The sequence below is a fragment of the Bidens hawaiensis genome, unplaced genomic scaffold (assembly GCF_021521415.1).
Source record: "Bidens hawaiensis isolate Kalapana, Puna unplaced genomic scaffold, B.hawaiensis_p1.1 tig00011466_1, whole genome shotgun sequence".
NCBI classification, from domain to species: domain Eukaryota; kingdom Viridiplantae; phylum Streptophyta; class Magnoliopsida; order Asterales; family Asteraceae; genus Bidens; species Bidens hawaiensis.
Window position 1 is genome coordinate 596196 of NW_027491894.1, and position 12939 is coordinate 609134.

At 37.8% G+C, this 12939-nt stretch overlaps 1 protein-coding gene across 1 annotated transcript; it reads right to left on the reverse strand.

Moving 5' to 3' along the window:
- Positions 1–2980: 2980 nt before the first annotated feature.
- On the reverse strand, positions 2981–12459 carry LOC143538070 (U-box domain-containing protein 5-like). The gene is made up of 6 exons (XM_077031708.1): positions 11391–12459; positions 7045–7124; positions 6763–6948; positions 6518–6625; positions 5108–6162; positions 2981–3948 (listed from the first exon to the last, which is right to left on the reverse strand). Exons 2-6 carry the CDS (start codon positions 7099–7101, stop codon positions 3180–3182), a joined length of 2175 nt encoding a protein of 724 aa, XP_076887823.1. The 5' UTR covers positions 7102–7124; positions 11391–12459; the 3' UTR covers positions 2981–3179.
- Positions 12460–12939: the final 480 nt, after the last annotated feature.

The following is a 12939-nucleotide window of genomic DNA, read 5'->3' on the forward strand; positions in this document are numbered from 1 at the left end:
TAGCGTAATTTTGTTTGATACTTGTGCCCGGTTCGGGTCGGTTCTATGATAAGTTAGTTTTGTATGACTAGGATTTTGGAAACTAATTTCATGAAATCAAAACATGTTTAGAATTTCTTGACAAATTTAGATTTGAATGTTCTTGGTAAATCATGTGATCATGTTATGGTGCGAAATTATACAAGGTAACTATAAACACATGGTGCGTTGTTAACGCATTGTGCGTGATTGAAAGGGGCTTTTTTTACTGCATGTTTGTACACGCATTAGTTACATAATCGAAAGTACCAATTTAAAACACCATCGTATTTACGTTAGTGTGTAAAATTTTATGTTCAACCGGCGGGTTGGGTCATCTCTTACAGGTTTCTATACAAAATGGTTCCTTTGTCGGATTGGTTTAGAGTTTTAAACCGGTTCCAGTTTGAAATGGTTTTTTCATCCACCTATTGTTCAAAACGACAAATTGTTATACGAATTCAAAAACCCATAATTTAAGATTGCTTGTACAATTAAACATGAATTTGTATTAATAATTCAAACAATTTGGCACAAGTTCACCACAAGAATATGTGATACTTTTTTACTTAATACTCTATTGTAGTATTGTGTATAAACACGACTCCAAGATTCGCGAAGGTACTCCTAATGGCCATCTTGCAAATAAGACATCAATTATCGCATTCCTTTTCTTCCATTTCACACCTCTGAACACGATCGTAACAAAAAGATTGGATGCAACGAAATAAAAATTTTGGTACATCAAGTTTCACTATTTCTTTCACAGGTATACGATTTGAAATAGAAAATTTCAAGAAGGATGGTTTGTTAGCGTAGACAACTTGGAATATATAATCAGAGGCCATGCATGGTTAGGCGTTGAGTCAATGCTTGAGTGGTTAACGGGGAATTACTTTGAGATATTACAATAATGGTCGCTTTCTATTTCTATTTTTCAAATGCCGCATAAATTATGGTTCATGAGAATCATAAATGATTTTAATTGGAGATATTGGTTGTTTTCAAAGGGGGGCCACATAAGCGTGTTTAGTCTATCTCAATTTCAATCAAAAAATATGTGACACAAGAAAGATAATTTTATACAAGTAGCAGAGAGAAAAAGACGTCATTAAGAAAAACATCTTTCCAGTCACATTTAAAACAGTAGGTTTACACAACCACACAATTCTTATGATTATTGATTCAATATCTTTTTAAACTATAGTAATGCATGAAAGGGAAGACTCCCAAAGAATTTTGTTTTATTTGATTTTTGTAATACTGACAAAACCGAAAAAATGATAGGCTATAATCTTACTCTCCAAGATTCTACATCTTTTCTAACATTTTGTGTTACAAGTGAGCTCAGCTCGAAAGGGACACGCGACGTATGATCCATGCCACGGAACACCATCTCTTGTTTTGTGAGCATGATGTGGAGTTGTGGATGGGTGTTTCATGTGGCTGACCACAAGTGTGGAGGCAAATCAAACTCATCCTTAACCCACTCATGCTTATGTGACGTTTGCGTGGCATCATTTTACTAGTCATAAAATCGATGCTATTCGAATGCTGAACACATAAAAAACAAGTAGAGTATGAGTTGCGGTTTTCATCCATGTGGTTTGTATAAATTTGTCATTTCAGTCCAAAAGTTTAAAATTTGCTATTTTCGTCCCTAAAGTTTCATTTTCATTGCAATTTTCGTTCTTTTCGTTAACATATTTTGGATTGAAATAGTATATTTAACAAACCACATGGACGAAAATCAAAATGAAATACAAACCTATGGACGAAATTGCAACATAATTGAAACCTTACGGACGAAAATAACAAATTTTAAACTTTTAGACTGAAATAACAAAATTGAACAAGAAGGAAGCAAACTGCATCATACTTGTGTTTCATGTTTACCATAAAACTTGAATCTTGGTCACAAGTACCACACAACCAAAAATGAAAATATTAAAAAACAGAACATGGAATCTGAGTTTAGATATATAAAATGTTAACAAATAACAAAATCCTGAACCAAACAAAAACAGTTCATTCATGCAACTCCAACAAAAATCTTACAAATGAACCAACAAAACAAAACATATGTACAAAAACTAAATCAACTAACAAAACCAGTTCTTCATATGTCTACATACTATTAGTTCTTATAAGTAATAAACAACTTTGTACCATCTACAAATCTTTACAAACTCTTTCTAGCTTCTGACCTCAACTTGGATTCTATTAATATGCACAAATGATTGAACTTTAAAAAACCTGAAGAATACCAGCAGTTCTTGGATCAAACCATGTAAAACCGCCCGTTTTATTACAAGAAACGAACTACCAAACCTGCAAAAACCATGGCAGTTCTTGATCAAATGAAAATGGTTAAGTGATGAAGCATTTTGTATCATTAAATCTTTTTTAACAGCGATTAACGTTATAGCAATAAACATAGCAAAATCATAGTATTAGTTTTGAGGTTTTAATGTTTTATATAGAGGGCGCAATAAGTTTCAGTTTTTTATACTTCCAAAAACATATGCCCCCCCCCCCCACCGTTCACTAACCCGTAACACTGGTGGTCCTTGGAGTAGATAGAGGTAGGGGTGTGCATGGTGCGGTTTTTGGCTAAAACCAAAATTTCGGTTTTTGGAGTTTTTGAAACCGTTTGGTTTTGGTTTTTTCGGTTTCGGTTTTCTTTTTGGTTTCGGTTCGGTTTCGGTTTTTGCCATTTGAGCTTGAAAATTTTAGGCTAAAAACGTTTGCAAAAAATAGTGAATTTAGGTATAAATAATTTTGTTAATAGTAAAATTATTATTCCTTTGACCAAAATATTTAAGTTACATATTTATTAAATTCTTATAAATTACTTAATATAAAATATAAAAAAAAAACAAAAATTTAGAAATTCGGTTCGGTTCGGTTTTATTGGTTTTTATTACATGCTTAAAACCGAACCGTTAGTTCGGTTTTTACAAAAAGATAAAACCAAACTGCCGGTTTTTGTTTCGGTTCGGTTTTTCCGGTTTGGATTTTTCGGTTTTTCCGGTTTTTCGTCTTCGAATCGGTTTTTTCGGTTTCTTGCACACCCCTAGATGGAGGTTAGTTTTTGGTGTTAAAATGACTAAAATACCCCTACGTTAAAAAAATAAACTCTCGAAAGTAAAAGATTCTTACTATACTTTTCTTTTTGGATTTCTTGACATAAACTTGGAAAATATCCGCGAAGTTTTAGAACCGGTCTTCTTCTCGGCCTGCGGAGTATTCAAATCCTTTGAAACATCATAAACCGGTGCAACAACAGGCTCTTCCACGTAATCTTCAAGCTCCGCATCTCTCAAAAGCCGAAGCAATTCAAGCGCTATCGCTTTCCCTTTATCATTTCCATTAACCGAAACAGAAACCAACGACGGAATCACACCTTCATCCATCACTAAATGACAATACTGAATACTTTGAGAACACAACGAAAGAAGAATCTCGCACGCCTGTTCTTGTTCCTTACAACTTTCACTCTCGAGAACTTTAGCAACAAACGATACACACCCTTTTGTCTCCGCAATTACGGTTTTATTATCTTGACTTCCACATAAGTTTGTCAAGATTGCTATGCAGTATATCGAGAGTGAATCATCGTCTTCGGAAAGCGTGACGAGTTTCGGTATTAGATCGGATGAAACGATTAACGAACGGACCGTTCTGGTTGAAGTCAAGTTGTAGAGAATCTTGAGGGCCCGTGTTTGACTTTCCCGTGTTTGACTTTCTCGCAGTTGAGTGTCGAGAATCTTGAAAATGTGAGTGAGGGAACCTGAGGTTGCGATTTCGAGTCTACAGTTTTGGTGGGAAGATAACTCTTCGGTTATAGCGAGAGCTTCTTCTGTTACTTCGGATTCAAGAAACTCGGATATTAACCGATATGCATCTTCGGTCAAGTATTTTATGCTCCTGCAAACAAGAATATCAAAAAGTTTCAGTTTTTTTTAGTTTACATGAAACCTGAAAAGAAAAGGAAAAAAAATTATATTAAATAAATATAATGCCCATTTTACCCTTATTATACCCCCTTAAAAAAATTTAAATAAAACCTGAAAAGAAAAGGCAAAAAAATTATATTAAATAAATATAATGCCCATTTTACCCTTATTATACCCCCTTTAAAAATTTAAAATAAAACCTGAAAAGAAAATGCAAAATAATTTATATTAAATAAATATAATGCCCATTTTACCCTTATTTAAAAATTTAAAATAAAACCTGAAAAGAAAATGCAAAATAATTTTTATTAAATAAATATAATGCCCATTTTACCCTTATTATACCCCCTTAAAAAAATTTAAAATAAAACGTGAAAAGAAAAGGCAAATTAATTTATATTAAATAAATATAATGCCCATTTTACCCTTATTATACCCCCTTAAAAAAAATTAAAATAAAACCTGAAAAGAAAAGGCAAAATAATTTATATTAAATAAATATAATACCCATTTTACCCTTATTATCCCCCCTTACAAAAATTTTAAAAATAAATGTTAAAATTTATAAATCCACTTTCAGTCTACAAGAAAAACCTAAATAATAATTTTAAAAGTTTCCATTTTTTCTTTAAATTACTCAAAACCGGAAAAGAGAAAGCAAACAAATTCCAGAGTAAATTATCGTTTTTGTCATTTATATTTATACCAACATGCAGGTTCTATTCTTTAACTAAACACATTACAGAAATCATTAAATAAAGTTGTAATACATAAGGTCCTCGATGCAGGAGCATCCGGTTCATTAAGTCGGCCGGGCCCAACTGTTTATTTTTATTTATATATAAGGTTGTTAGGTGTTTTGTTTAGTTAGTTGATTATTTTTAATAAAGAATTTGTAAGCTTTAAGCTTGTCAGCCGAATCATTCAGTTCAAATCGTTTGAATGAAATCACTGTGTTCTTGAGCCATTTTATTGCTAATCGAAACTGACCAGTTTTCTTGTTATTTTTTTGTATAATGCCAATTTTACCCTCTTTTTACCAAAAAAAACCAAAAAGTTTGAATTTATTTAAAAATTGACACAACAGTGATTTATCAAGAGAACGAAAATGTCAAAAATTTATCAAGTACCTTGTGCATTTGTTAACCAAAAGTTTCAACAACAAGCATCCAGTCCTCTGAGCTTTCACATCGTTTTTGTCACGAGCAGTCACCAAGAATCTCACAACCGATCCAACCAAATTCTCACTTGTAATCAAGTAACAAGCTTGATCATCATCTTTCAAACGGGCCATAAGATCTTGAACAAACTTGCACTGAGACTCCCACGGAAGAGCATCATCAATTTCTTGAGGTGACTCAACGTCAAACTCACGAGTATCTTCAACAACCCGACTGTTATCTAAAGAACTTAACGATATATTACTGTAATCAACCGGAATTTGCAGACTGTACATAGAAGTCAAACTATTAACCGAAGAAGTCGAATGTTCCCATGTGTTAACATTACTTGACATCTGAATCTGAACGAACGGGTCGTGGACCGTTATTCCGTTAGCTTCACACCATTTTGAAATCAAATCCTTCATGGAAACATTTGGTATCATTGAATAATTTGCTAATTTACGTTTAGTTTTCGGACATATATCGTGACCTTCGTCAAACCATTTTTGTATCCACATTTTTTCGAACGTTTGACCCGAACTAATAATAACCGGATCGTACATCACCTTGAGAGAAATCGGACACTTGAACTCATCAGGTGGTGCACCGAACATATCCTTTTCACGGTCAACACGAAAGTCAACAGTTTGGGAATGGGAATGGTAATCTTGACTTTGCTCAATGTTATCGGTCTCTGCGTGTCCGGATGCAATGGACTTCCAATACTTTTTAAGCAGGTCAAAAAGGTGTAATAAAATAAGCTTTTTTTGTTGTTTGTTGTTTCCGTCACTGATTTCTCTTACGAGTTTCTTGATGGATCTTCGTTCGATTAGAAGTGCCTTATGGGATGTGATTTGAAGCTTTTGAGCAGCTATTTGAATCCACTCGTGAGCAGAACTGGTTTCTGAACGGTTTCCGGTTCGGTATGCTTCGAGTAATGATCTTATAGCTTTCCCGGCTTCTTCTTCTGACGGGTCTAAATTAAGTTTGACCCCTTGAAGCTCTTCGATTATTTGAGAGATCTGCAGGCAACAGTTTAGAGCAAAAATATTATATTTCATATTTGTTTCGAGTGTTTAAGTAACTAACAAAAACAAAAAATTATATCGTTAAAAGTATATACTTTCACATTTTTTTCTTGAAAAAGTCAGTCAACATAGTTTTGGACTTTTGGCATTCAAAAGTCACTAAACATGTCAATAAAACATGTAAAGTCCAAACAAATTTTGCCATATGAAAGTCTCTACACATGTACTCATAAAAATATTTAAAAATGATGACCCATTGGCCATTACCTAATAAACTTGTTAAAATTTGATGAAATGACATTTAAAAATAATACATATTGCCTTTTTAATATCACATAAACCAACCAACCTTTGATGCAAGCATCACAGGAACCATGCCTTGAATCTGGCTCAGACTCTGTTCCAACAAATTCTTTGATGTTTTACATCTTGACAGAACCGTAGTTCCCGTCAGTGCCTGCATATCCAAGATCAGCAAAAACAAATTAATCTTTCGATAACAATAAAACTCAAAAAACATCTCAAATGCCAAAATAAGAAAATCCCAACTGACATATCATCTAAAAATACAATCTTTTTAACACACATACATACCATGTATAGCTTACTCGACTCACAACAGTCATGGATCAACAGTTTGGCTTTATCAAGGGCTTTAGTTAACAAACAAAGTGACTGGATCCCTGATGAGAATCGAGGCCTTGCAGCTTCTATTTCTGGGAAAATCTTATCAATCCGACCGACAATCTTTATTAGTTCGGTGCACATAACCCTATGCACCTGATATCATCAATACATAACATAACATATGAGCTCGAAACTCGATAATACAATGGTAAATTACATAATTAATCATAACTATAAAAAAATTTGTACCTTGATGTCACTCGGTGACGGTAATTGCACCACAACTTCAGTTTCATCGGTCCCCATTAGTGTAACAGAGATGTCTTAATCTGCAACAAGGTTGAAACTTGAAACACCAGTTTTTTCACCAATTTTTTTTTATAAATTTGTAGAAAAATGATTGTATTTGGCACTGCTTTATAATATGAGGAATTCTAGAAAGACCGAAAGTTCTTTTTTTTAGAATTTACGCAACATAATCTGCAACTTTCGGTAAGATAACTCTTATACAATATTTTTATTTATAAAATAAGGTAAGATTAAATATAAAAGATACCAAAATAAGGGAAATAAATGAGTATTAAAATGTATTGATTGTGATTTATGGAGATATTTATTTACAATATATGAAGTATGAAACAATAAAAAAAATACCAAAATCTAAGTGAGAAACAAAGCATATCATTTTGTATTATTGATCCTTTTATATATAACACAAACCGAACTACATCTGGATAATGGGTAAGCGAGCAACAAGCTGCGCCGCTATCCCCCTTTTGAATCGCAAAGCCTATTCTACTAAATATAAATCCTTGGTTCCTCGGGCTCTGCGAGTCACTGTGGACCACCTTCTGCACCCGCTCCAAGAAGCGAACCGCCTCGGGAGCTAGGGATCCAAAAGTGTCGAAGGCAAATGGAATGAACACGTGCTGATTCTCCAAACACGATGTCTCATGCTTAACAACCTTCCTAGACTCCGCTCTCAAAACCGCCTGTCCCGGTACGAAGCCACTGTCTCTCAGCCCCGCCAACGGGGACACCCCAGTGAGGTCAACACACGCATGCTTACCCCCTGCCCAGCCAAACACAAGAACATCTGCAGGACGCAGGGTAGATCTTCCCTCACGCGGATCAGTCAAAAAGTTAACAGGTGCCTCTTTCTTGGCTGAGATCCCGGCACATCTAAGCACATCCCATAACACATCTCTAACCCAGTCATGACGATACTTGAATCCCGGCAATTCCTTACAGTGGAGGGCATGCTCACCGAATCTATCCAAACAAGCTTTTTTACAAATGGGGCATAATTCATCTAGAGGGAAAAGGGGAATCATAAGCCGGTATTTAAGGATGGCTCTGTATTCAACTGCCGACATCCGTTGCCCAAGACCTTCAATGGGCACAACAGTCAAAAAATCTTAGGCATGAGCCCCCTTGAGACAAGCTAAAACTGCCTTTTGTCTCGGGGTCATATCGAATCGCTCCTCCAAATCATGTACGTGTTTACCATAAAAAGCACTCGCCAAGGTTTGTTGAGGTTTCTTGGGGGCGGTCTCCTAATCAGTAAAACCGCCTATATCAAGGTTCGGGAGAGTTGTTCCAATATTACCAAGTGCAAAAGAGTAGTCAGGATCTACCCCCGTAACACCAGCGTTTCGCAGGACGTGGTCCTGCAATTTCCACGACTGAGACCTGGAAGCCACAAATGCATCTGCGGAGACATCCTCAGCCGAGAAAATTCCTAAGCCTCCGCAACGCATAGGGAAGGAAGCCAACCTCCACTGGAGGTCCCCAAAATGCAGTCCTCCACACACAACAATATCTTTAATTGCCCCCCGTAGGCCCGCATCAAAGATAGACACAGCCTCTTTGACATGTTCAGGTTGACAGGTCCGGAGCCCAAACACTAACTTAGCAACCCCCATGCACGAGCGTAACAAAAGGAGCTCACTTTGGGGGTCCCTCAGGTCCGGCAGGCGTTTCATAAGTTCAACCGCTCTCAAAGCTCTTTTAGTTGCCAAAGACCGAATAAACCCTGCATCCCGACTAACCGCTCCCCCCAAGAGTTTAACTCCCATCGCAGGCCTGCTAATCTCTCCAGGGAATAAACCCGACACTTTCTTTGAATCATCACATGACGGCCAAAAAAACCTCTGTTTTTCGAATATTAAGCCTAAGCCCTAGAGACGCCCCCTCTGAGCGAATAATGCCCAACGCTCTAGCGACCTCCTCAGCCTTACCAATAATAGTGCCATCGTCTAAATACCAAGCATGGAAGGGCAAGGAAGAGGTCCCCTGCACCCTAAGGATGAGCGGATGAAGGACCAATGCAAAAAGAAGAGGGCCAAGGGGGTCCCCTTGCTGCACCCCAGTAAAAGCCCCGATATGAGTATCCCCCACATATAAACGGGCGGGGCGGGCATATAAAAACCGGACCCATTGGAAGATGGATGGACATATGCAACTAACTTCCCTAAGAAGGGTCTTCCGATCCACCTCGTTGAAGGCGTTAGAAAAATCAACAGTGAGCATAGCCAGGGACCCGTCAGAATGAAACGCGCTCAAAAATCTGTTAACACTATGCAATACCGCTTTTGCCCCATTAGGGATCCCAACCCCGAATTGGAAATCCCCTAGATAAGCAGCCACCTTTTTCCCTATTTTACGCATAGAGACTTTCGACACCAATCTTCGCCAAATGGCCCCACTGCGATGGGTCTAATCCATTGTCAGGCTTCAACAGGGGGGTCAACGGTGCCGAAGCAATGAACTCCGTTAGAACTTTTGGACAAAGCCCCCCAAGCCACAAGTTGACAACATCAGTGATGGCCTTTAAGAGCCCGGAGGCGGTCGGAGACCCCTGGCCACAGAAAGGGTCTAAAATATGTTGGGCCCGCAAACCATCCCTCCCACAAGATGTACCTTTCGGGAAGGTTTTAATACATTCCAACACACAATCACCGTCCACCTGCAAGGCTGGTTCCGATGGCACGACGGAGGGCATGGTCGGGGGGTCCACCACAGGATGTTTATCAATCAATGCTCTCAAAGTATCCCCCCCGGCAAGCGCGACCCCGGATGAACACAGGACTTTGATCGCCGCTGTGTAATGGCCGTCCGCTACCTTCCGGAGGCACTGCTTGATATTGCCCCCTCCCTCTTCTTTATGTTGGCAATCCCACATCACTGGAAGTTCAAGGAGCGGGATCACCAACTCTTCTAAACCTGCCCCATCTTTCCAAACAGCCAAAGCCCCCATAATGGAGCTACATTGAAGCGATTTCCTGTTACCGGACCTTCGTTCTTGCCTAGTAGCCGGTTTGACAACACGTAACGTGCAACGAGGCAACAACAAAAGTTTAACCCAAGCCTCAATAGACCTCGGGGCATCCACCACTTTACGGAGCCCCCCTGACAAAGCCTGGGCAAAAGCCATGCGGCACGCGGGCGGGATACTCTTGACAGTGGCAATAGGAATGGCGAGGACGCGCTCAAGGAGAGCGACATCTACCACAAACGTCTCAGACTGACCACTCCCAAGTTCCACCTGCGAATCGCGGGGTTGAGGGATCCCCACAATAAAATCAAAGTCGCCTCCTGCACGTGGGGTGCATTTAACAACTTCTTTTCCGTGCAGACAAGGCCTATTCAAGGCATGCAGGGCCATGCACTTCCCGCATAACCAGTTCTTAAGCAAGCGCAAGGTTTCGACAACATCATTGTAGAGTTCCAAGTCCGAAGCAAGACGCTCCTTTAACTGATCTCTCATTTCCTTAACATTGAAGTGATCCCGCTGAAAATGCATGAGTAACCTAGAGTACCCCTTGTATCCTGGGATACCATCTTTGCAAACATGAAAATTTTTAAAGGGGCAACGCCAAATCCCCGTGCCTGAGCTAGGACCGGGCTCTCCACCACAGGCCCTCATAAATCACTTTAGAAATTAAAACTTTTTTTGTTTTTGGAAACAAAGAAAATTAAAATAAAATTTGATGTTGGCATTTAATCAAACACCTGGCGGGCATTACTAGCGAACCCTCCAAACTAATGCCATTCAAAACAAATCGCCTAGAAAATGAAATGCAAGAAGACCAAATAAGCAAAAACCGAGAATGGATGATGACGGTGGCAAAATAAGGGTGGAGCAGTGAGGTGGAGATGGGGGGGGGGGGTTAACGGCAGTGGCGGTGGTGGGTGAGAGGCGGAGACGGAAAGGGAGGGTTACGGTGGAGCTGTGAGGCGGGGATGGAGGTGGTGGGTTAGGGTGGTGGGTAATGGAGGTGGTGGCAGGAAGTTTTTCGGGATTATGATTAAGCTATATCTTTATAAAAATCAAGAATCACATTGATATATCTTCGTATGATAAAACAATACTAAAATTCCATCCGTAAATATGCAAGACTGAGTTTAACAAATTGCAATATAGAATCACATTGAAACCGATTGCAATATTGCAATATAGATATATGCAAAACTGAGTTTAACAAAGACCTGTCTCTATAGCAGTTCTTGAGTAAAAGAAATAATAACTACTGAATAATAAACCCTCATAAAAACAAGAAACACTTCATCAAGTTAAATATTGAATAACTTACCTATTAATTATGATCACCAATGGACTCTGATTAGATGGATACACTCACAACCTTAAAGATTCTTCTTTGTCAAAGACGAGCAAAACCCCAATTCAGAATTGCACCCCAAGATGCAAAATGATCACAAAATCTTGATTTTTTCAAAGAAAATTAAGAATTGGTCCACAAGAAGCTTTCTTGATCATAAAAAGACTTCAAAATAAGAAAAGCAAACACCTTTTTTCCTTATCCAAAACCCCAATTCAGAATTGTACTCCAAGATGTAAAATGATCACAAAAATCTTGATTTTTTTTAAAGAAAATCAAGAAACTGTACACAAGAAGCTTTCTTGATCATAAAAAGACTGCAATATCAGAAAATAAAACTTTTTTTTTCTTTATTCAAAACCCCAATTCAGAATTGTACCACAAGATGTAAAATGATTACAAAATCTTAACTTTTTCAAAGAAAATCAAGAAACTGTACACAAGAAGCTTTCTTGATCATAAACAAGCTGCAAAATAAGAAAAATAAAACCTTTTTTTTCTTATTTAAAACCCCAATTCAGAATTGTACACCAAGATGTAAAATGATCACAAAATCTTGATTTTTTCAAAGAAAAAATCAAGAATTGGTACACAAGAAGCTTCCTTGATGATAAAAAGAACCAGTTTTCTATATCCAAACACCCCAACTTGTAGTCTATTTCCTGCCAACCAAACACCCCCAAAGGATTAGAACACAACTAGCAAGGTCAAATCCAACAACCACCAATAAAACTCAACAAATCAAAGAGTTTTTGTTGATAATAAAGTTGTTGTTTAGCTAAAGGTGCCCAGAAAAGAAGGGAAAAGAATAATATTTTTTAAGTAAGATAGCAAAAGAAGATGAAAGGTTAATTAGAAAGAAACTAGAGAGAGGTTTGTCATGGGGTCAGTGATAAATATTGGCATTTTAAGGGATAGGAGATGATGGGATGTAAGATGGGTCTACCACCTTGAGCTAAAGCTAAAGCTAGATAAAAGAAATGAGTCTCAAACAGAGGAAAGGTATTGTGGAGGTTGACACAACACCAGAAGTTGAAACTAGGAGTTAAGTTTACATATGTTGTCCTTATGGTATATATGTTTCATGGTTTTGAACTTATAATCTGTCTTTTTATTACTTGTCACATATGATGTAACTATTATACTATTCGTTGTAGGGCTTTGTTGGTCCTGGATTCATCCTTTAATATTGTGTTATATCGTGTTAACTGGACGTTAACTAGGATTCAGATATAATCCATGTTCGCTTATTTGACCCTGTTGTGGATAAAGCTTCAGCAATCACTTTCCCAAACATTCCCCTCCAATTTGCCCATCAGCGCCTGTGAGTGGTGGGCTCACGCTTGCCCCCCCCCCCCACCCTCTAACACCCGTTGTGGTGTTTGTGAGTGACGTGGCAAAAAGCCACCCTTTGCACCCTTGTTGAAGCTTTGACAACAGATAGTCTTAGTTGAATTATAGCGTGGTATTTAAAACAGATTAAATCGATGTTAAATGATTGATATACCCTTTTACTTATGAG

Bases quoted from the DNA above. Each gene is read 5' to 3' on its own strand.
- LOC143538070 (XM_077031708.1), bottom strand. From the start codon at position 7,101: ATGGGGACCGATGAAACTGAAGTTGTGGTGCAATTACCGTCACCGAGT. The intron at 6,163-6,517 runs GTTGGTTGGTTT...TGTTGCCTGCAG, and splicing joins CTGTGATGCTTGCATCAAAG to ATCTCTCAAATAATCGAAGA. The intron at 3,949-5,107 runs GTACTTGATAAA...TCTTGTTTGCAG, and splicing joins TTGGTTAACAAATGCACAAG to GAGCATAAAATACTTGACCG.